General features: G+C 50.1%; 1 protein-coding gene across 1 annotated transcript in view; it reads right to left on the bottom strand.

Moving 5' to 3' along the window:
• Positions 1–343: 343 nt before the first annotated feature.
• LOC122388643 (NADH dehydrogenase [ubiquinone] 1 alpha subcomplex subunit 8-like) overlaps positions 344–25,855 on the bottom strand; it is a 91,156-nt gene continuing 65,644 nt past the window's right edge. The window contains exons 3-4 of the mRNA XM_043379871.1: positions 2,799–2,906; positions 344–629 (exon numbers count right to left, since the gene is read on the bottom strand). Coding sequence (XP_043235806.1) covers positions 512–629; positions 2,799–2,906 — 226 coding nt within the window. The 3' untranslated portion in view covers positions 344–511. The remainder of the gene's footprint in view (positions 630–2,798; positions 2,907–25,855) is intronic.

The following is a 25,855-nucleotide window of genomic DNA, read 5'->3' as shown; positions in this document are numbered from 1 at the left end:
GGCTTTAAGTCGGCGATGGATTGACAAGATAATAGATATATTGGCAGAAATCTCCGCCGAAGTGTGGCGTCATAGGATGCATTGACGTCATACGTCTCACAAGCAAGATAAATTGGCAACAATGCCATCCTACGCGTGAGATCATACACTCACAGTCCAAGAGGCATGACGTAAGCCTGATAGTTGAGAGCACCAGTTGTTAATAAATGTATGCTGCGGGAGCGACAGAGTTCAATCGATACCAGTGCCAAAACCAGCCACCGGAATACCCCACCCAAACACAAACTCGTAGCGTGCTGCCTATCACGTCATAGCGTCTGAACCAACACATAAACACGCCCGATTACCTCACACAGTATGTATATTTATACGAACAAGTCATTCGACGGCACACGGCGGCAGTAGCTCCCTCTATGACACCTGACGCGCCGGCCGGTACGCCGCGCTGCCACCACCGCCGCCGCCGCCGCCGCTGCCATCATCGTCCCACTACGCAGGCCGTACACACGCACTAGAAGAACTGACGTCCGCCGCCCTGGCTGTAGGGGGCCGGCTTCCTGGGCATCGTGTCCGGCAGCTCGTCCGGCGTGTTGGGGAACTCGAGTGGCGGCTCCGGCGCCGGACGCGGCCTGCCGCAAACAGCACGTGAATGGTCAACTTTCCAGACTAATCATTCCGGTCACACACACAAAGCAACAAAGGCCACCGGCGACGCGCCGCAAAGTGACTGTAAACCTGCGAACGGCCAGACGGATGTCGGCCGTCGCCATTGTCACACTGCAATGTGCCATGATGGGCCACGCGAGCGGTGTGCAGTCACACACTGGCGGATGTCGCCGCCGTCATTAGCGCGACATGGGCGCTCGGCGGTCGGCACAACAGCGGCGCCGCGGGGACAGTGGCGGGTCTGCGGTCGTCACCAATCGGGCCCTGTCACGCCGCCGCTCATTCCCACACGGCGCCGCCGCCGGAGTAAATTTGGCACGCCGTCAATGTCGTCTGTCGCCGCCGGTTGAGGGCCGGCGAGCTTTAGAAGCTCGCCGCCAGGTCACCGACTGGACATCAGCTCTCGCCTCCGGCACGGCTCATCGGTTTTAGCGAGCTGAGTCGAGGCCGAATGTGGCGAGACTGAGCTCAGTGCTTCTCTCGGCAATTTTGGCCAGACTCCTCATTTGGCAATTCTTATTTCAACTAGCTTGGGGCCATCCCTGACTTGAATCTACGTTCAGTCGTATCTTGCTCTCACATTTACCCTGCCCCTTGCCATCCCTCAATCTCTCAATCTCTCTGTATCTCAGTTCCCGTCCCCTCGCGCCCACTCTGCCCCGCTCCGCAGGCTCCCATCTAGGGTACGCCGTCCGGCTACTGGCACCGTGCACCCGAGCGACCCGAGCGGGCCGGCGGGGCAGACGGCGCGGCGGCGGCCTCCCCGTCCCCTCCCCGGCCGCTCCAGTATCAGACCGGCCCGCTCGGCACCGCTGGGCCGCCCCGCCGCTGCAGAGCACAGGGCAGCCCGGGTGAGGCCCTCCGCCTCCACTGCACCGGGCGGCGGGCGGCGCAGGTTAGGAATGGAGAGCAGCGGTGGTGACTGACGGCTGAGAATTTAGCGGCACGGTATCGGGGACTGAGCGGCGGATCGCTGCGCCAAGCCTGTCGAGAGCGCGGCCTGAGAGCACATCACAGTCGGCTTCTCAGCCGCCGGCCCAGCCTGCCGCGGAAAGTCACAACATATCACATCCGCGCGAGGCCGGATCACAAATCACGCCGCCACCGGAGCTTTGAGGCATTCATAACGGGCCAGTGACGTCATTAATTTCGCCACTGGTCGGTCAGTTGTCAGCGCTGAGCACAAGAGGAACGTCCCAGCGCTGCGACAGATGAGGTTAGTACTCCACCGCACCCCAGAGCAAAAGTGCGCCGTCCGCGGGCCGACCTAGGGAAATCCTGTCCCCAGATGTCATCCAGTGCGTCAGCAATGCTGCGGGGATGTTGGACGGCACCTGGTCAAGGTGTAACAGCCCACAGGTCGCGCCGCTCTGCTGTGAGAGACATGCTGTATCCGGGAGATATTCAGGGAAACGCGAGCCCCAGAGCAGCGCCTTGGGATTTTGAGTTAAGGTATTGGCACTGTAAAACTGCTCGAATAATTAAACTGTTCGAACATAAAAACAACGCTTGTGTTAATAGTGTATTGGTGCCGATGGACGATGCCCGCGGTCACAAAAAGAGAAAAATGACAGGATAAGATTTGAAAATAATTTTTTTTTTTCAAATATGACCCGACAGCACCACAAGCCTTTCATTTCTTCATCAGCTATTAACCAGCCACCTAGCCGTTCGAAAGCCCTAAAAGTCGTGTCACCTCTCACACCACCTGGGTGGCCTCGTAAAACCGCGCCCCTCTCTCACAGGTAACGAATGTTGGTCGCGAGTGTCACACGCGGGTTAGCTGTGACATCCCCAGCCCAGGTGGTCCTCGTGCCCCGCGACCTGTTGGTTCGGGTGACCTCAATTGGTCGCGACTTTTGCCCCGTGACCCCTGGGTTACTGTCGTCTCAACATTACGAACTTTGACTTATTGGTTCAGACAAAACACGCGACCCTTGAACTCAAAGAGGACCTCAGAAGCCATAGTATGTCATCTGATGCTTTAAAGTTCAGACATCCAAATAGTATCCACCTGTCGACAAAGATCACCCCAATGACCCAAATCCCTTATCACTTGGTTGATGGATATCCCGCTGGCCCCAGGCTCTCTATAAGTGACCAATAAGACCCCAGCGACCCGGTGCTCTGACCTGTTGGTTCGGATGACCTTGGGCGCGCAGAAGTAGCCATAGTAGGGCCTTTCCATTCCCATGTTGTCCTGTACGCACTTGTCAAACACCGACTGCGTGTTGCGGCACCTGGCAAGACAATAAGCAAATGTTAGGGTCAAAGTAGAGCTTAAAGGTGAAACATAAATAAGGCAAAGAGGGTGACGTCAAGCTCGAGGCGGAGACATAACAAGACAGGGTCACGGCGGAAGAGGGACGTAACATCAAATTACACATACGGTAGAGACAGCGAAAGGTGGCGGTAGACACGTCATATTATACAGCAGCGAGACGAAATGCAGACGCAGCACTAAAATAGCGAAGAGCTGTCATAAGTGATGGAAGCCGAACGAGGGTTCCAGTGTGCTTGACGATGAGGGGCACAGAGAAGAGAAATGAAATAGGAATATCAGGAGGGAAGAATCTGTCTTCAACACCTGCAAGCATTGACCAAGTGCATGTCTGTTCTCCGGCTTTCTTGTGAACATGACAAGTGAAAACGACATATCGGTCAATCCTGTATTTTCATCCAGCGTTGCGTAAGATGACTTAAACGTGATAAGTAGAGCGAGAAAAAGACTAAGCTATTGCAATGACCTAGAGGCGTGGCATATGATGTCTCTATGATGTCTCGCGGGGTGCGATGTCCAATGGACCCTCTACCGGCCGGGTCCGCGGCAGCAGCGAGCGGTCGCCTAATCCGCTGCTGGCGCGGACCCCACCGGTATTTCTGGACAACATTCCGCTACTGTGACCGCAAATCGGCACAGAGTGACGACACTCGCGCGTCATCAGTTTGCCAACCAACGCTGGCGCCCATAGCCCAGTTGACATTGGCGGCTTCAAAGACGTCATATCCGCACGAGACGGCCAGTGACCAGAGGCCGCCCGACAACGGAGAACCAGCTGATTTTCGAAATGCTCGTCGGGGCCGTAAAAGTGTGACGATAAGCGGCGCTCAAAGGCAGCGGACACTGGCATTGATCGTGAGGCCATTAGAGCTCCTGGCTCGGCAAGAGCGGGTCCCTCGGCGCACATGACCGCGCTCAGCGCTCGTCGGGAAAACTACGGTTGAACGCCGCAGCGGCGGCTGCCTAGCCCCGGCAACTCCGCGGTGTGGGCGAGCGGGAGGCGAAGGTCCGGTGGTAAGGAATAGGCGAGAAACAACGGAACACGAAGGTGGCAGAATGCCAATGACGTTTGTGGTTTGTGGCAGCAGAGGAATGACAAATTCTGAGTGTTATGTAACAGCTTCCAAGGTTATTGACAGGCAACACATGACTTTATAAATGCAATAAACGCATGGAAACGTTTACAAATCTAACGGTAATCGTAAAGATGCATGCTATAATTGCCAAACGTCACCAACTTATCCCCAAATGCAAAACTTAAATCATCACCCACACGAACAGTTTTGCTTACGATCGTTTCAACACATGCCCGCTCACGAACTAACCTCACAAATGACATCAATCGCTGATCGGTATGTCCGCCAATTACGATTGAGGCTATCTTCAGACTCACAGCTCTTACTGCGGGGGCGTCTCATCGAGGTCAAATATCACAGAATGGCCTCTCCCTTTGATCAACCTCCACAGTCCACAATCGCCGCCGCTACCATCTCCGCAATCACCAGAACGACGGAACCAGAATCACCAGAACCACCGTCCATCTCTAGGTCCCGTTCGCGGCTTCTCTCGCAGTTCAAAGTGCCGCTCCAATCGCCTTAGCTGTCGCCAAAGGTGCCGACACCGCGCTCGGTCGGGAACGTATTCGTGCCTATGCGATGGCATCAAAGATGAGGCGACCGCTTCTCCCGCTCTAACGAAGTGTCGCACGGGATAAGCATTTCCTTTCCACGAGTTTGCCTTTCTCAGACACAACTACGTGAAGAACTCTGAAAGAGTCCGGCTCAACAGATGAATTATGTACCGAAAGCATGTTGACAAGTTTATCACGGCAACCTGAATGCGTCAACCGGGTCGGTCCGTGATCTGAACATCGGTCAACTATTCAGTGCTCCAGACTCCGGCGAATTTCATCCAGCGCCGACCTTCCAGGCTCATTAGACCCACATCCGTCTGCGAGACCAGCAGCGGCGACCACATACACACGGATTACCCGCCGACCGTGTCGGAGGCCAGCCGTTCGACCGTCATCAGCGGCGTGCGGTTGGTTACATTCTACCGCGCTGTGGAATCACTCTTCGCAGAATTAACACGAGCGGGGACACTGGCTGAGAGGGTATGGCGGCCACCAGCGATTCGGCAGCGGTCGCGGGTTGGCCCACATCCGTGTTAGACTAATCGCGCGCGCCGCAGGACATGGGGAACGTATGTCGGCAGAACGCCTGTCAAAGACTGGGGGGGGGGGGGGGCTGCGCATTGCGCAATGTGGGCACTGTGGTTGAAGACCTGTTCACACCCCTCCCCCTCTCCCTCTCCTCTCCGGCGGGACATCCCACCAGCATGACGATCCGCGCATACCAACAGCGGCGGTTTTCCGACGGCGACGTTTACCGAGACAGACGAGAGAAAAAATGACGTCAGGATTCATACTCCGATGACATCAAAGAGGAATCGCATCAGGCCGCCTTCTTATGGAATGAGAAAAGATGAAAAAGCCTATCGCTGTGAGGATGCTGGCGCGTGATTTGTAAATCTTCCAACAAAAATAATGCAAAGGAATCAGGCGTTATGGTGCATTAAAATGTAAATTCCGAGTTCACGCTTCTAAGCGTAATCTAACTACAATGTAAAGCCACTGGCGTTTCTTTATATTCACAATTTTTATTATTTCCTTTGCTAGAAGCTCATTAAAATCCACATGAAGTAAAAAAGTTGCACTCCAGAGGAAGTTTTAGCAAATGACCAGCGAGGTCATACATCAGCACGTCAGACTCTACGCCCTTGAACTAGTAAGGCTGAAGTGTCGTCGGTATTTCTTGAGCCTTGGTAAGCCCATCATTCATCAGTGGGCCTCGTACTAGCAGAACTACCAATGTCAATAACCAGTGTTCAACAGGACTGCTCTGTTAATACATCTCTGATTCAGCTCTGATTCAATACAAACTGTGCTCTCATTTCTTTTCGGCCGCGCGCGGTCCGCGCAAGCGGACGTGTCGTGCGGTACAGAATACCTTCAGGCGCTTACCACTAGTGCCATCTAGCGGCGGAAGTACAAAACAACACGCATTGCGCGCTAGCCCTGCGTTGTGCCACGGAGTTCAACAACAAAGGTCATTCACATCAAACCACGATCGCATATTTCGGTAGCAAGGCTGATGAAGCAGTGGGCTGCTACCGGCTGAGCGCAGGGCAGGCTGGAGGATTTCCAAATACTCGACTACATTTCGCAAAGTCATTACACAAATCCTCTCCAATCGCCAGGTGGCTGAATGCCTACCGCACACTGGGCACGAGAAACAGAGACTGGGATTAAACGACTTACGCACGATTGTCATTACTTCGGAACAAGAGATCTATTATTGTCCCTGAGCGTCTTCAGTTACCCAAGCTAATCAGCGCTCAATTACTACTATATCTAGTTTGAGGTAATCGGTCCTCGTTTCAAAGCGACTGCTTGTAACATCGAGTTAGCGTCCAGTGCCCATTAACCTAACCTTGGGTTTTAAGCTAAGAATGAGCCTTGTCATGCCAGAATGTCTCTCCAAAGATTCTCCGCGCTAAACCCATCTCTATATTCAAACACGGGTCACTTTTCTGTTGTTGAGCCGCCGTTAGGATCCCGTAAGTCTGATGAATTACTCCCCAGAATGATAACAGGGATGAGCGAGTCTCCTCCCTCGGTGATCGCTTTAGGCGTCTGAGCCGGCGGCGAGCGTCCCACCATTCAAACGGCGCCGCGCCACCCCGCAAAACTTCGCCAGCCATTTCCGGCTCAGACCGTCACCACGGGCGAGATGCCAGCCGTCGCCCGGTATGGATGACGGGACGCCAGCCAAAGCGTCCAGTGAGGCTGATAAGCTGAGAAGACAACCACTGCTTGCCGTGGCTTCTGAGCTGACACACCAGGCCACCAATTAACTGAAACGCCATCGACCTCCCATGTGTGAATGCCATTCGTTGGCACAGGCAGAGCGCCTCGGGCGAAGGTTGACTCAAGTCGGCACCACTCATTTCAGTGAAATGTTCGGCGCACAAATGAACACGGTAAGAAAGTGAGTACCTCCGAGGGGGAGGGTAATTATGCACAGTCAAAACATGGCTAATCATCGGTGCTTGTCTTCAGCTTTGAAGCCGCCCGTTCCAGGGAAAACGACACACTAGACGAGAAAAGAGGATAAATGCAATCCTCTTAGCGCTGTCCTCACTAAAAATACCACGTAGCTTACCAGCCCACGCAGTGTTCTCCTGATACATGGGGCCGTACTAAAACGTGACCGCGTAAATCACTCCTCTCCGTTAGTTAACAGAAACAATCACAGGAGAGACTAACAAAGCTCTCCGTGGCCTGTCAGCCTGACCGACACGTGCCTGAGAGCTCTCCGACCGGCGCCCGGCGGCTGAGCCGAGCCGCCACAGCTCTCTGCGGCACGAGGCGCGGGGAGAGACCGACACGGAGAGGCGGAGAGAGGGACCGATCGCGTGGCGGGCCCCGCCGGGATCCTCGGCGTCGCGTGACACCGCGCAGACAGCACCGGACGCCAGCTTGACGTCAGAGGCCACTGAGACCCCTGCTGGAGAGTCAATCCGATCCGGAGCGCGGCCGGCCGCCGCCTGGGAACCGGAGCGGCCCCCGGCCACCTGGCGGACGGGACACCGGCCCGGCGACCCGCGGAGCTAGAGGGCCGCCGCTCGACGGGACGGGAGGTTACTCTGCTGGAGTCCTCCGAGCGGTCTTTGGTGGTCTGGACTCTGGGGTCTTCTTGGTGGTCTCGGGCCCTATCGGTGCTCGAGAGTTCATCTGATCAGGGTTCACGAATCGCCTGAGTCACCGACGCAGGCGAACCCGCGGAAAAATACAATGGAAACTGTGTCTTATGCAGAATGTATTATGCAGAATGCATAAGCTAAGAATTAACAATCAGTTAAATTTCACCTGATCTATGATATTTTCACTTACTCAGGACTCGGGACCAATGCAATGCATTCGGTGAAAGACTGACGGCAACTGATACTTAGAGCGTCGAAAGAAAATAAACTTTCTCCGACTTGAACTTAACACTTGACATCTGAGTTCTTTAGCCGTGACTTCCGCTATCAAACATTCACCAATCAATGGGCACGTGTTTTACGTCCCATATCGGTGGCGCACGGTACTTCCGACGGGCCTGTCGACACTAATCAGCGTCAGCCAGATGGCGGCATGCACAGCCACTGTCGCTCGTGCATCATAATCCCATGGATAATCGGAATACAAATCGTCCGGGTCGGCACACCTGGACGACAGGTGGGGCGTCAGCGCGCCACTCCTATGATTATCACACCGGTCCACGCCAAAAACAAATACAATACGTCGTGCCGCGAATTTAGCGGTGCGGCGACTGACGGCAGTCGACGACACTATCTTGGATATCTGTTTATGCCGGTGTAGGAGCGTCACACCTCTGGATTATCGCCGGCTCAAACTGCCGTCGAGATGTGCATCCAAACAGCGGAGGGTGACGACAGCTTTCTGCGAGCTCATGCATAGTGAGACCGTTACAAGCTTGGAAGGTGGAACAGGGAAAGCAGCGGTCCATTTAAGTAGTGCTGGAGATGAGCCGAATTTAGCGTGAGAGCTCTTTGACGTCAGGTTTTGTTTTTTGTTTTCCCTGGTTTCATGAACACGAGCTTCGCACATGCTGCGCATGTTCAGGTAATGCGCACTTATGCCAATCTTCTGGATAAAACAACGCTAACTTTTGTCGAGACCAGTTACACGTTTTAGTGGCGTTCCAGGACACCCAAAACGGAGACGAAGTTCTGAGCATTTCTAATCAGTGTCCTGATAATACAAAGCCTGTTATGATCACAAAATCACTGGCGCTTACTAGGCATTGCTCGATACCATCAATTGGTATAATCAGATTTGTACCGGTTCGATGGAGTCAGCGGAAAATTTAATGGCACAATACTGGAATTTCCATATTTGAAACAAATGTCGAATAAGAAAACCAATAAAATACAAGCACAACATTCGCAGATCATGCTATTAAAAGTCTCCCGGGCTGGACCGTGGGAAGGTCAAAGAAGTGAGCTCTTCTGAAGTCTGTCTTTATGGCTATAAGAGCGCACCTGAACGGTAGTACCGTTCTGCACAGTTATGAGCCAGCATGGTGAGACACACCCGGAAGCCCAATTCAGCAGAACTCCCTCATAACCCGCTCATACCCAGCTGGCGACACTGCGCGTCACTGGTTCACGGCCAGCTCACTCCGTGTCCGATGGGACCGTACGATAGCCGTGAAGAGCGCCATCCAGCTGTGCCGGGGTCCAGCGGCGCGGTGCCGGTCTGCCGGATATGACGCCCCGCCCGGCGCTACACCGTGAGAGCCGCGTATCCTGCCGCGGTGTCCTCCTCCGTCCCCAGCGGCCCCGCGCTGCCCACACGCTCCTATTTCCCGGTAGGTCACCACAACAGAGGGGCGCGCGCCAACCGCCGCCACGAGCCGGCAGAGATTCCGACCCGGCCGGCCGGCAGGTGTACGCTCTGCCGGTGACGTGGCCGAGCAAAGTCCGCACTGAAACGGCGCCGCGGCGCCCACTTAGCGCGTCATCAAAAACAAACACAGGGCCGGTGCTGTGGCGTCACTAGGATCCGCCAGCTGCCTAGAGAGCCGGCCGTCATGAACACAGCGCCGGAAGCGCACGAGGGAAAACGTCAGAGACGCCGCCCTGCAGGATACTGGAGAAAGGGGTAGCCGTGAGCAGGACACGACTGTTCAAACGCCCAGCCGCTACTGTTCGGTGGCAGGGGATCAAGGGGATATCGAGGGACTGTTATTCTGCTGTGTTAAACATTCTAGGCAAGGCAAACAAAATCCTGGGGAAAACGAAAACGTTGTTAAAAATGGAACGCCATGAGCGCTGAACAGTGAACGGCTCATTACTGGTTCAAACTGCAAAACATTTTGTTTTCAACTTTATCTTACGTATCATGCTGCAGGCGTAAATTGAAGCTTACGACAGAGCAGTAAAAGTCGGGAGGAACAGGGCCTACGAATGCACACCGCACTTACTATCACAACTCACTAGCCACCAAACAAGCTAAACGAAACGAAACAAAGCTGGCGGCGCACACACTGCACTCGGTGTCCTCACAACTGCGCACTAGCATCACATGCAAATCATCGGCGCATCTGAGTCAGACCACCGTCAATTAGGGCCACGCTCTCAGTCCCAATTGGCGGTCGCCAGAAACAACCGTGAGTCACGAACGCGAGAAGCGCGCCCCGCGGCGCCGGCAATTGTCTCAAGTGATGATTGTTTCTGTGACTGAGCGCACCGCCGGGTGATCTAATCGCGCACGGCCGCGCGCAGGTGTGTCCCGGACACCCAGAGAGCCCGCCGTGACCGGCGCCGGCCGCAGTTTCCCCTGGTCGTGGGCGCCGGGAGATGACAGCATATAGGTAGCCGACCGGACCACAGTGCGTGACATCCGCCCGTGCGCGGGACGACAAAACGTCATCACCGCTGGAGGTGCTAAGTGTGACGTCATCAGAGAGGAGTGACGTAAAAGGTGACCTTTACAGAAACCAGGGACAAAAGTAATGTTGCTCTGAATGAGCTGAAACATGTTAAATAGGTCTTAACTGTGGCCCTGCGACTGAGAATAACTGGCATGAGCCTCGAACAACGTAGTAGGAGTCGTGATGGTTCAAGGCGCAAACGTTATCACCGGATCAACCGGTGAGGTTGCGTAGTATTTCACTGTTGGGGGTACAGGATGATCCGTGTTTTCTCTCCACGACACAACTTCATCCATGTTCCACTGTCAAAAGAGGCTAATAGCAGCATGGGTAAGACCCGATAAAACACGAGGACACTTTCTACGCCACGTAGAAGCCCAAGCTGTTGTGGCAAGATGATTAAATTGTCTCCCAATATACCAGACAAATAAAACATGTAGGTAAAAGTAGCAAGGTAAGCTAATGCATGAACAACTCTGTTGGTCTTAAATACATCTTTTTCGCAAGAGGGCAAGGGATACGTTATTTCACCAACAGGCTGATTTGACAAGTTTTAGGTACACCAGGCAAATATGACAAGAGGGGAATGCATGCTCAGTAACAAACACATCATGCGTACAAAAACTAAACACTACAGCGAAACCTAGCATGTCCTAGCCGCACCACAGCGTATCGTATGCCTGTAATGGATGCAAACTAGGCGACATACACGAAAAATACCAGAACAACTATGCAACGCCGAAAATGTCAGACCGTCCTCAACCAACGGGAACCGTGGACCACGGCAGCAGCGATGACCATTTCAGTCCTGCACGGGCGGACGGCCCACGGACGCAGCCAAAACACTTGTAGATCGCCAGCGATAATAACGACTAAGTCGCCTGCTTAGGGTGCGCTCCACCAGCAAATTGGGTTAGCTAGTAACGGAAAAGTGGAAGCTGCTGGAAAAGCGAACTTTTGAGTTGTTTGCGGTATTTTTGTTGGTCAGCGCACGCGGCCAGCCAGTGATTCTGTGTGCCGTTAATCATGCTACACGGGGCCCAAAACGGTACGTTACAGGAATGACATTCCCTGTGAGTGGGACAGTGGGACAGACAGGGGGCGTGGGAAGGGTCGAGCTGCGAGACAGGTGCGAGATTTACACACGCTGCGCCTAACGGGTGACACGTCTACCAAGGAAAACAGGACGATGCACTGGTGCAACTGAGAAAACAAATTACGTAAAAAGGTAAGTGGTAATGCCACAATATTTGAACAGTGAAGCATGACTGAGGAACCCGGACGAAGCTTGTTCAACCGCTCTGATTACCCTGAATGACGCTGACATTTGAGTTAAATATCATCTTCCTTATGCACTTTGCATGTCATCGCCCATAAACTACGGTTAGCTGCATCGAAAAAAGGTGTGGGTTAAGCCGAACTATTCTCATGGAAATATTACAAAGAGAAGGGTGTACTCTTATTGTGAAGCGTCTACTAAGCTTTTAATTTGTGACCTGACACCCAACTTATATAATATTCACACTCCGCAGAACACATGCACGAAAACTAAGCCGCATCACCCTAGTTCCAATCCCTACCATCAACACCACATCTAAATCCACAATCCCAGACCAGACGATAATCCCAGACCAGACGATAATCCCACACAAGGCCTCCATTACACGATCGAGGCCAATAAACCCATGTTATTATCCACATCGGCACACCCCGGTCGACCGATCCCATACGCACCAACACCCCACTGATCGTGGGGACATCATCGTATCAGACAGACATTCGGAGAACGGCAATCAGCGCCGTCCACAACAGCCCCACCTCAGACCGGGGCCAGTCGGACCAGTTAGCTAGACAGATAGCCAGCCAGACCAGCGGTGTCAGACGGCGCGCCCCGGCCCGCCCCGGCGACCCCACCCAGGCGCCGCAGCGCGCACCGTCAAATCAGACACAACAGGGCTGTCAGCGACTCGGCCGGCTGACCCAGTCATAGAAGTTGCCGTTCCATCAGTCTTCCGGTCAATTTTGAATACGAGCACTACTGGATATGTTACGTCGCAAGACACCTGACCGAAACTGTCAAACTGAATTCCCACCATCATGCAAGAAAGAAACAACGCAAAACAGTATGAATGCAGCAAGAGAAATGAAATATACACGTTTGAGAATATTGTCACTATTTCCATTTTCCCATATCATTAGAAAACCAAAGTCATCCACATTGTGGAAACGACGATGACATATCCAGCTCAAGAAAAATACGCTTTACGCCAATGAGTTTAACCAGCTCTAGAGAAAAGTATCTTGTGAAATTTTATCGTACAGTGAGATGGAAAATTACGAACATGCTTTGACAAGGTCGCCTCTCCAGCTGGCACACACTGAACCGGGTCGCGGCGCAGGACGGGGAACCTACGAGATCGCCCACCTGGCACAGTGGGTGATCCCGCTAGATATACGGTCATCAGAAGACGCCAGCGCTGTCAGTGGCTCGTCGCGGTGGCGCAACATGTGTCTGAATTTGGACAGTGGGATAGGCTGGGGCCGGACGCCGGCGCTGGTTCGGGCCGGTTCGCAGCCCAAACAGAGCCTGCACGCTGCACACGTAACTGCGGGGGCGCAGAATTAATGCATAGCGATGATTTGATCACGAGGTCACTGTTCCGTCATCACTGAATCACGGTGACAACTAATGTTTAGCCGGCCAATAAAACCTGTCACCTATGGGCAGATTCTGTCCATGCTTTCTAAGTGAGTAATAAAACGTAATTGGAAACAGGATGTCTCCACAAAATAGAACGTTCCGCAAAGACAACAATACAAGCACGTTCAGCGCGCTCAAGTCGATTGGTGCGTATAGTCTGAGGTCTTCAATATGCTGATTTTTATGTAACCCAAACGTAACTGTACTACAACCGCGAGTAAACAAATGAGAGGGAAGGCGTCACGATACCAACAATCGAAGTTATGCCATCAATACTAACGAAGACAGTCTTATCAATACGATAGAGATTAGAGGCCATTCGTGATTGAAGAGCTGTATGACTCAGAACTCATATCGCAGGAGGATGACGGTTTCACCGGACAATCCGGGCCTTTTCTGGACTCTCCCAGATCGGGGTTAATGAACATGACACGCCTTTCAGCAGTGAGCCGGAAGCGGGTGTTAGGGATGGGGCGCACAGCAGCAGCTGTGGCCAATATTCCGATACGACAAACAGCCTGATACAACCATCGAACATCGATTACAACAACAACAATCAATAGAAACAATGAATGGCTGTATCAGCCGCGCTGTCACAATGGAAATCGATAACGATCTGAGACAGGGACTTCATTCTGAATCGAGCGTGAGAATTACGTATCCGAGCCGGAGCGCACGCGGCGGCCCGAGAGCCCGCCACCTGGACACGTGCATGATGAGAACAGCACTCCGCCCCTATCGTCCGATCCGGTCACGAACAGCTCCATCGGAGGCCCAAGTGGCCCAACAATACCACAGCATCATCCAGCAGCACGGAGCTGAATGGAGGGCGGTGTGGGTTCAGGGAGAAATACGGGCTTAGTTTCTGTGACGGAAAGTACAGATATAGCACGACTCAGCCGCGCAATAAGCGAGGTCACACTTTTCTGTATTGTGCGATAAATTTAGACCAAATACCTTGGATGAGCAGATTGCTGCGATGATCATCATGTTGAGATGCCTAGCTATCACAGAGAAATCCACAACAGAGCTTGCAGTATGGTAACATTGTCATTGAGCTAGTACGCTATTTACGTGTTAAAAACTAAATCGCACCATACCAACCTTCGGACTCAGTACCCCAAGGGCCACAGCAGCCAGTTTAAACATTAGAACTATGTTGAAAAACAGCGCTAGAATCACAGAACACCTGCGTCATCGACCTAATAAGCCGACATTGTTTGACCACTTCCGAAGGACGGATGATACAAACCATCGCCACCGCAGAGAGCACCAGCCAAAGGAAATCCAAAGAAATCCTACACGTTACGTCACAGCCAGCAGAAACTTTGTGGGGAATGCCCAGAAGTATCACCAAAAATCCTCACTAACACGTGCAGAGCGGCAAAGATCGAGTTGTGATCGCCTCATGTCGGCGCTCTACCGCCGAGCCCCGTCATCGCCCGCAATGGAAAGTGACGGCAAGTGGTCGACTGGTGCGGCCGAAATACGCCTATAATCCCCTGCCTACACCTCGGGTCGTAACGAGGGCTGCCCCGCGCAAGGACCGGATCCGTCTTTGGTTCAACTCCGGGCCTGATGTGTCCCACAAACTGACACGGCCGAAGAGCAGCGAAATGAGACAAAACATCACGACTGACAGACCACCAGCCACACTTTATTGACGGAAAACGAGCCTGACATTCGTTACAGTAACCGTTACACCAGTCTGTCCTACATCAGTGCTGTATTCCAAAATTAGGTCGAGCTGTTTTGTGACATTAACGATAAACACAAAGAGGAATGTAAAGTAGCACGGCGACATTTACTTGACTTAACATAACTTTTATTCATTTACCACGTTCTATTCAGGCCGCAAGAAATAAGCATAAACTAGTGTACGAATATATACAAATTGGTATTTATGCTAGATAAAATGCGAAGCACCGGAGAAATATAACCTTTTCGTATCCTCACGCAAACAATAAAATGGCTAAGCTAAAACACACCCACTCAAACATTGAAGTCCAGGCAGACAGCATCTCGTTGAAGTCCGCGGCTATCCCGGAGCCAATAAATCGCATGACGCACGATTACTCAAACATCCGGTCGAGAATCAGAATGTATGCGTGGGTGCGTCCTGCGCCCATGTTGAAGCGACCGGAGCTACGAAGGCACAAAAAGCTGTGATAAGGTCATCAAATAAACGTGAGTTTGCGAGTTTGCCCGAGTGTTCCCGCCAAACGTAGCCAATGATGCTTCAAAAATTCAAATATCGTATAGAAGCAGGCAATTATGTTATCATTGTAAAGCATGACACAGTGAATAAATAGACTGATAAAACTCGGTGTCGACCTACTGGCGCCTTTGGCAGCCTTGATTAATGAACGTAACATGGGAAATAAGACGTTTCACATCGTCTAAACGCCTGTCTGCGTGTACACAACAATGGAACCTTTTAGAAATACACTAGATTAACCACTATGGAATAAGGCATTTTTTTGGGACCACGAGATAAAAATAACTAACACGAGCAGTTATATTCTTTGCAGACTGTTGATCCACGAGTATGAGTCAGAAACTGGAGCCATAATGGTTCGTTCTGGAGTCTTGTTCTGTAAATGGCGATTATATTCTCAACAAAAATTGGTCACAATTAGCTGAACATTTAATAGTCTTGCGTGTAACTTGACTGCTACTAGGTTTCCACCCATTTTACATGTCGCTTAGCACTATCTTGCATGTTTACAAGGTTCCTATCGAAGACTTTCCTCACGCACGAATTACAAATCGCATGTAGATCTTGGACGTGTAACATAACACCCGCTTCCGTTTTTGGGTGTCCATGGCGCCTAAAAAGCCCAATGCAAAATGTAAATATGTCATGCTATGACTGCTTATATGCTCGAGCATTGGCCGTTGTTCCATAACTTCGATACCGTACAAATTCTCGGATCTCTTAAATTGTCGAATGTCCGCTAAGGTCAACGACATACGGGACGTTTTACACTGTCACGAAGGAAAAATGAATAATCTGCTAATCTACATATAACGCTTTTAAAGCGCTCAGGCGATTTTTGTAGCCAAATAAAGTCATCGCGATAATGTAATGAGTCACGCAACATACATAGCTAACGGTCCATTAAAGGATATAAACCAGCACATTTGAGCTCCACACGCAGCCGCACCTAGATACGGCGCTGGCAGCGGATCGTTCAAATTGCACCCATTATCACCGAGCGCAGGGAAGGGCGTTACAGCGTCGATAGGAGCTAGCTCCCTCTGTCCACAACCGCGTGATCAATTTAACCACACACGGCCCACAGCTACGCCGATACTGCATTTAATTTCGCGTGCAACGACTCCATTCGTGAAGCACATTGCATCATAAAGTGGAATCACCACCGCAAACTATGGGCAGGTGTAAACATAAAATGATAGTCGTGGGGTGGTGATGGTTAAATACTAAACAGAGCACGCTATCAAATTATGACAACATCCGAGCAGGTCATCTGCCGATAGGAGGAAACCATTTCGTTGAAAGACAAAAGCAACGATATGGATGGAAATCTAACGATCAATCCCGGGTCAATATTGCAGCCAACATTTCCGTTAGTGGCTTCATAACTGATCTTACAGAATCCAAAGTGGCAGCGAGCGCCATTCAAACACGTCAAGTCAAACACCCACAAACACACACAAACACACGCTCCTATTGACGTCACGGCTTCTCTCGGAATGTGCTCTGTCTTCCCAAGCGTTTGTGTTCTATCACACCTCACAGTTGCCCTCGACACGAACAATCTCATATATGTCCATAAATCGCCGGCTGGCTTCTCTCCATACCATACTCGACGAGTCGCCCGGAATGCGTCTTCATAACACTGTCCATGTTGGACATGAGCCTATGCGAGCCAGACGCATACAGCGTCGCTCACCCACGGCTCTGACGTCAGTGGAGGGGGGGGGGGCGGATCCGGTCCCAACTTCACAAACAAGGGTCTGCTACGCAAAGGAAGCCACTCACAGCATGACATGGCAAACAGCTTCGTATAGCCAGCTTTGGCAAAGAGGGACAAATTAACGAATATCCGACATGATCGATTATGTACAGGTCTCGCGAGATTAAGCGGTAGGTTTTGCACTTTTACATTTCCGGTTATATCTCAGAAACTAATCGATCTACGATGAAGCCATTTTACACGATCATGGCCGGCTTGTTACCCAACAAGTCGATCGCATCTTCAACACTTAAAAGCTTAAGACGACGAAGATATAGCCTGAAGTACACTAACTTTTCTAGGTGCAAAACCTACCACTAAAACCCGCGAGACCTGTACTTTTCATTCAGGCCAATAGGAAACATCCAACGACCACGGGTTTTGCCAAGGAGGGGCATATCTGTGGTTGAATGAAACGATACGGTTTGTGGTAAACCAAGTGCGTGTCAACGGCTTCATTCAACACTTCTCCAAGGCCGTCACTACCTTCACATTTTTCCACCCACAATGGTAAAAGCTCACTTCAATCTTATATAAAAATGACACCGTTTCAATCAGGGTTAAGTGCCATCAGTCATTGAGTCCATGGACTCGTGGTTACTATAGAGGCAAGCGAACAAACATAAAACAGCACAATAGCAAAATATCCCAAGTAGGTAGAGGTACTGTAAAAAGGAAAATATGAAAGAATCAGGAACCAACCAGACTTAGCCCCATTCTAAATGGGAGATGTTTACGTTTCTCGTGTTTTCAAAACCGTGGCCCATTCACACGTCGGGCTTCGCCATGGTAACAGAGCGAAGCAGATGCCAGCTTAAATAAACAACTCCTCGTGGGCGGCTGGGACGCATCAGCAAAACGGGATATTCTCTCTCACATTGAGAGTCATATTGTCGTCAATGGGGCGATAGAAGCATACCAGTCAGCGATAAGACGTAAACAGCCATTAAACGCTAATACCGGATAATTGATCGTCAACAGAACGGGCCTTAAGTTTCAGTTGAAAAATAGCTTCGTAAAATATTTAATATTTCCTTACTTAAATTGAATTCCGGTTCATAATTGAAGAAGTGATTAACAACAAAATATGGATTGTTATGTCAGAATTTAGCTTTGCACCCACACACTCCGTGACAACACATAGCCACGAACACGCATCCCTACTGCGTCGCATACAGTCGAGAACATATGACACATCCTCCACTCCAGCCCAACACTCACTACGCCAGCCGTGGTTCAGCCAGTAACACGATGAAAAATCGCCACCCGACCCAGAGATGACAGATGCACCCCTCGCGGCCTCTCCTCCACCGGGCCTGCACCGTAGCTGGTGATAATAGCGCAATAAACCGAAACACAGCACGGCATCAACACGTGCCAGAGTCACAGTAAATAAACATTTAAATAGCTCAGCAAACCATTGCGGGATGGCTCTGAGGATAGGGCCGCGAAATGTGCTTTACTGAAGTCTATAAATACACCTTTTTTCATTGCGAGTCGGCATCTGTGCAGGTCATATAGACTTCTTTCATTTAAGCCGGCAACAGGCGTGGTCTTCCGACATTTGCGCGCCTCTCATCGACACAACGCGCCTTCACGATAAGGGGCATTGAAAATAGGCAGTGTGCACAACTTCGACACTGTTCAGTGGATTTAGACGTAGCACACTGAATATGACAACGTCCATCTGATATAGACGGGCGTGAATTAATTTTGACAAAGGTCTTTTAATTTCGTTTACGATTATATCAAACTTCATCGTATAATATAATCAATATGCATGAGTTGAGCGTTCATATTCGACATACCCATAACTGAATTTGGTTTGATTGTCCTCGCGGCCTGTCTCTACGGATATACGCAGATAATGAATTGTTATCACGTTCATAAAACACCATAGAATTGCTTTTTAGTCTCATTGCACGATACAACACAATTTGGTTTCAATACAAGTAGAACTTTATTTATGTGTGTGTACTTCAACATTTTAAAACAAATAAATACAAGCAGTTAACGAATCAATTTAATCCACAGTAATGGCTCATCAGCTTGAAATGCCTCTGGTAAAAAAGCAACATGATAAACAAAATTTCATTTGTGTATGGCCAATGGCCATGCCACATAAAAAACATTACGTAACACTGCAATAACAATGCACACAAGCAGCACAATCAGTGCACATAACCGACCGCTCCGCCGCCGCCAGTTGTCGCCGCGCCGGTGCGGTCACCCGGCCCAGGTGTCCTCTCTGGCCAGGCAGGCGCCGATGAACGCGTTGGCGTGTTGATAAGCAGCTGCCACCTTCTCCTGGATCATGGCAGCCATCGCTTGATTCGCCAGCTCCTCCAGGATGGCGCTCCTCCACGTTCCGATGCCGCGGTGTCCTGCCGCCAGAGCCGTGCCGCGATCGTCCAGCGTATACCCTGCACCTGTCCAAGACGCTGCTTCAGGTCTGCTTTGTAGACAGAGAAACATTTCTCAATGGGGTTCAAGAACGGCGAATACGCACCCACTTTGCCACGATGTACCAGGCGGTGGTCCTCTTTACGCTCAACCGGCGGGCCACAGCGACGTAATCGTTGCCATCACGGTACGCTTGGACGATTCGCTCGCGGTCCGCGGCACAAACGGTATGGCGGAGTCTCGGCATCTTGATACCGAATGAAGCAAGCACACTGACCTGGCTTGAGGTCACCTAGCCTACCGGGAACCAGTAGAGGTTCAAGTGTAAATGATATAGATACGCCACGTGGTCAGTTTGCTACTTCAGCATAGTTTATCAACACAAAACAAAACATGTTTCATATTTTCATTGTCCTACAAAAAAATCAAATGCAAATAAAAATCAAATTATCCATTAACGAAATCCATTTTGTATTGCCTAATTCAATCGAGAAGCGACTAAATTAAGTGAACTAAGACTAAATCTATTGTCAGTGTCGATATCAAATGCCCTTGTCGATATATACTGTGACACCGTTCGAAAATAAACAGCGGATAAACTAACGAAATGAAAACTGTCGTACAGTCCAAAGTAAGTCTAACACAATGCTCATTTACCGATCTGGGCCGCCTATGGTTACGGTCAATTGAATCTATGCCGACTCGCAATGAAAAAAGGTGTAGTTTCATGGTTGACGCATGCAGCAGCCAACAAAAGCCTCATGAATGTGAACTCATCCAAATCATCACGCGGTAGTAAAAGTTTTCGTAAACAAACTCTTTAATTCCAATAATAAGGTACCGTAACAATTGCATTAAAAACGTTGTCGTGTGTTACTCTAAATCTGCATGTTCACATCATACACTTGCCCAGATATAAACACACATCCCTAATCTGAAACTTTGCCGTCATCATCACTGTACAAAGATGACGTGCAATAATCATGATGATGATTATTTGGCGAGAAAGGGCGCACCAGCCACGAGGCTACATCACGCACATTTGTAGCCTAACTTCCTCACTACCATGGGTGTAAAAATAACCTGAGATCACGCATGTGTCACCCATTACACCGCCCCCGGGTCTCACACCGGAGCGTCAATCCTTCCGAGAACACCCTCAGACGGAACACACGGCCCGTTTTCCTCCCGACACCTTCCGATCACAGTCGTCTGGCACATCCTCGATCACCAGCTGTCAGGTGACACGGCCCGCGACAGGCAACGGGGTAGAGCACTTCTGCCGCCAAACGGTGCACTTTCGATTTTTGTGATAAATTTTCAGCTGGATCCGTAATTACATGACTGCTAATTAAACGGTCAGTTGACCGTTGATCCGTAGGATATCGCTTGTCTCGATCACCTATCGAGACAACAATTAGTCATCAAAATATGGACATTTTCCTGACAGCGCGCGTGGCCAGTAACGGTTGAGAATTGCGAGAAGCGCACCGTCTGATTCACACAGATTAATGTCTGACCTATAAACCTAGGAAAGAAGAGATACTTTTCAGCCAGATCAGGACGCACGCATACATTTGACGCTGACAGGTGTGACTTGAATGCATTACTCATCTGTGAACACACTCATTTACACAATTTTCCGCAAGGAGCCTCTTGGCTAGCATCACAGGGCGGAATAATTACCTAAGCACAAGTAAAAACGCAACTAGAAAAACTGATCCTTTTCTGGGCTTATTACACTGAGCAGACACTACTTAAAATTCAGGTAATCTCTAAAGCTGTTGAAACCGTTGAATCTACGGTGCTTGCCTGCACGACATGTGTATGTAAATATAAGAAACAAAAGCACGCGGCATCCTTCTAAGAGTATGCCCATCATGCGAAGGAGGGCGGTTCTCAGTCTGTCGGATCGCATCTCTGATTCAGTCGCGGCCATCCGTGACGGCGATGAGAAGAACGTAACAATAAGACCATCGTCACGTCTCGGGACACACCCGCGTGAGACACAGACGACCACACATGGAATCAGACGAGTCAACTGACGCTCGAGTGAGTCGAGTGAGTGGTACTCGACGGGCCGCACCTGTCCTTAAAGCGGGCTCTCAACTCCGAGTCAGTCCGACCGAGGCTCCCCAGACCGCGTACAGACCGAAGTCGAAGCATACGATAGTCCTTGTTCCAGACTGGACATCAGAGCTCCTCTAGACCTTACCCCTAACATCAGAAACTGTCCTGGGACAAACTCTTCACCAAACATCGCACTCCACAACAAACATAACAGATTCTCCAGAACTTTACGGCTTCAAGATAAAACAAACTTCACGCCGAGCACTCGAATACTCCCCGGATCATACACTAGACATGTGGGTGTCACTGTTCTTATCTACATCATATGATATATCTCAGGCCATTTTCTTAGTTCAAACGGTAGCAAGTTCCTCTGTGAAAGTTTCGCAAGCAGCCTTTACTTTTGTAGCTAGACGCAGGGCAACTCAGTAGTGAGCGTATTAGCGCAGTCATTTCTATAGCTGGGCCTGCGTGAGGAACCACGCGTCACCGCAGTGGTTTATGCAAGTGTATCCATGATTACAACAGATAAGCATCTTTGTAAATCTCGTGAAGTAAACTCAGTCCCCCTACACAGAGACAAAAGTAGCCTTCCTAGCGGTAGGCTGACAAGTAACACAGGATTTTTCCGTCTGTGCCCACGTGTTTAGCATGGCGCTGTTGGCACTGGCGTCAGAGGGGATGAGAAGTAACACATAAGCCCCCCACAGAACCATAGGCTGAACGTGTTTTCCGACATTGGTGCGGACATCTGCTACCTGACAACAGCTGCGAGTAAGTTATCTGCTCATGTTGTGCTTACCGAACCGCTAAACATATAATACGACAGAGCTTTGAAGAGATCATTAGTAGAGCCAGCATACACACACGCCGTTTTAAGCATGCTTACTCCGAATAAGCCTTGCAAAAAACGTCGACTGTTGTTCGACTTGTCCCATCGTTTTTTTTTTTTAACGAGTCTGTTAAACACCCTCGACTGATGCTCAGATTGTTCACCTTAGAATACATTTTACTGAGCGAAAACAACGCTATCTATCAAAAAGCTATGTCACTGCAAGGAAAATTTTGAACGATATAATTCGCACCCAATTGTTCTCCTCAGTCTGTAAAGAGCCTGGAGGGAGGAGGGCGCAGACGGGGGGGGGGGGGGTGGCGCCACCCCTCCGATCAGCCCCCCCCCCCGCCCACCTCGGGTATAAGACCTGGCACGCTCCGTCCCGCCGAGCTGGTCACCCAGCATGCCAGCTACATAGCTGAATGGTCGAACCCCATTCCAAGTTATCTCACCCGCATGCCGTGAACGCCAAACGGGATAAGGCAGGTTAGAAATGGTGGTGGAATTCGACTCTTATGACATCAACTGATTCAACTTCAAAAATTGCTGTAGTCATGCGTCTAGCTGCTTTTTAATTACTAATAAGTGCCCTGCTGTGATAGGAAAATCCAGCAATCAGACGTCTGAAAGAACGCAGTTCACAAGCAGGTTATTATTGCGATCCGTCACTGTGCTAGAGACGCGCAGTTAGGTCCTGATCTGAGTGATCATGTGCTTTTTAATGCGCACGAACCCAAACTCAGTCTTGAGAACTGTGCCAACTGCCAACAGTCGATATTAAACATCCAGAGTATTGAATCTGACTGGTCTGAAAAATCAGCATCCAGATGTTCATCACATTAGAGATTGAACCGTAATGATCAGGGAAGTCCAGGGTTCAGCCGTTATGCACTCTCGGAATCAACTGTACACACTCATTTTTGACACCATGGAGCACTTCACAAGTTCAAGGTTTCCTGTATGACGAACTGTGAAGATCGATCGTTCTGTTGGAGATCCTGGTAAGTTCGGCATCCACCGGAACTGGTCGCCTGTTAAATGGTAGTTGGTCACTTGTCGGCAGTGTTTCAGCGAACTCAACTGTCCGTAAGTAAACACACAGATCCGCTATTGCTAGTAAATTACTGAAGCCGGAAAACTGTGAATGACATTTATATAACCAGGAACGCGCAACTATTTTAATTAGCGAGCATGTATAAGCGGGAATGCCAAATCTGATATGGCCTAAAATAACGCACCTACGGTGCCAAGGACATGGGTGTACACAGGTTTTATTATTGGACAAGAAATATCACTTAAAATATCAAAACAGAAATACCAAATACCATGCATCTTACATCCATGATTTTAGACGATACCTACCATTGTACGGGTATTGTCAAGCATTTGCAAACGCTCCAATCTCGAGTCTCGACAAAGGCGTTGATCAGTTTCTTTCACAATGAATGAACATTGAAAAGGTGCAGCATTTTCACAACTCACATTAAATGTTGATTGTCTCACAACCATAGCGAGAAGTGTTTATACATAGCCGCGATGGGTGTGTGAATGGGTACATTAATTTTAAATGCCGTTTCAACCGCAACCAAAACCTCCGTAGCATCCAGAGCAATGATCAACAGTGTGAGTCAGCGTCAGGCGTGGATATTAATAATGATAAGGAGCAAATTAAGTCGGTGACTCAATCGCCGCGCCAGGTGTAGCACGGAGCTCGCTCGGGCCGCCCAGGACCAGCGGCCGGGTGCTGTGCGGATACAGACATCCTATCTGAGGATTACCTACCGGAACGGACGGACGGATGTGGATCTACTCAGGTAATTGGATCACTCTGATAAGGTAAATCTTCACCAATTCTCCGACAGATTTAAAAGGTAAAAATAGTTTGTGTGAGCTACAACGTGCGAGCACCATACCATTTCATCGGCTGAGATAAATGGTTTTCAGATGTTATATTTCTAATTTAAACACAGGCCCAGGAATACGTGTTCTTGTGTGCACCACAACACGTCTATATAGAAAAACCATTCACGATGCACATTGCATAATACCCGCAAAAATGCAAGCATGATTTGAGGAAACACACAAAAGAGTAACACAAATATATTGATAGATAAGTGGGCAGTTGTACATATGTGAATGCCAGTGTGCACCGCCGCTCGCCACAAACCAAATTCCATCGCGCCGTCATATAGGCCTATATCTATCAATTACCATAACATCTGTATCGACAGTGAACTTAACAAACGTCCAACAAAAGCTGGCGATTCTCGCCCAAGCGACAGTATCAATTGCCCAACGCTTGTCTCATTATACCCCTTCTCCGTAAATGCGCCGTTGCAATCCAGTAACACCGATCACCAAGGTCGCGCTCTCATCTGTGGACATTTCCACGTCGTGCCAAAAATGGTCACCACTTGTCCCCAGCGCGCCGAGCTCGTAGTTCGCGGGCGCGTGCCCGCGTCGCCCAGCGTTCCTAGCATCATCAGCGCGCTGACGGCGGGACTTCCGTGGTAGCAGCGTGCAGGGTAACTTATCAGCCACCCCCCCCCCCCACGGGCTGCTGCATTACTGACGGCGCGGTGACTCATAGTGGACTGATGTATCCGCATCTCTCAGTCAGGGTGGGGACTGCCTGTATTATTGTGACGATCTTCACGTAGCTTTCAAAGCACGGATTGCCAGTCATCCCTCTCTCGTTCTCAATGGTCTACGTCACAACACACACCATAATCAGCCGCACCCGATCTATAACGTCACTTAATTCAATGTTGTTTACAGCTATGCTGAATAATAAGAGACCGGCTTCAGTTTCACACAGCTCGTTGTGGCGATGTACGGTGCCATTTGAATAAATCACGGGGCTCGTAAGACGGCGGCCGTCGACCGCACCTGCCATCTAGTGACAAAGGCCGGCACTAGACGCGGGGCGAGAACTGGTTTACACGGGGAGCCGACGTCAGATATTCACTGATCTTACATAGTCCGTGCACGCGAAACACGAATTACCGGGTAACCAGGAGCGGAATATCACATTGATGACAACAAAAGATGACAATGAAATTTGAATAAAATATTAACAAATCTATGACATAACCGCATATTTTGCAGAGTAAAATAAATATTAGGTACCTACCTATTCCTCTCCTCGACCCCTGCAATAAATGCCACTGTCTATGGTAACCGAAGACACAATCTAAATCTCCGTAAAAGTGATCGATGGCCTCACGGAAAGGCACACAGTTGGGCGCTGGAATGGACGGATGCTTTGAATGGACCGCGGACGATCAGAGCGGCCTGAGTTTGCGCACAGATACCGCAGCGCACCAGACTCGTGAAAAATGACTGGCGCATTTCATTCTCAAGGCATCACCATAAGCCGATCGGCACGGCGCCCGGCCATTTCTTCAAAATCGTCAC

Source organism: Amphibalanus amphitrite, unplaced genomic scaffold (genome assembly GCF_019059575.1).
Source record: "Amphibalanus amphitrite isolate SeventyFive unplaced genomic scaffold, NRLGWU_Aamphi_draft 000329F_arrow, whole genome shotgun sequence".
NCBI lineage: Eukaryota > Metazoa > Arthropoda > Thecostraca > Balanomorpha > Balanidae > Amphibalanus > Amphibalanus amphitrite.
This window is presented reverse-complemented; position numbering and strand designations above follow the sequence as displayed.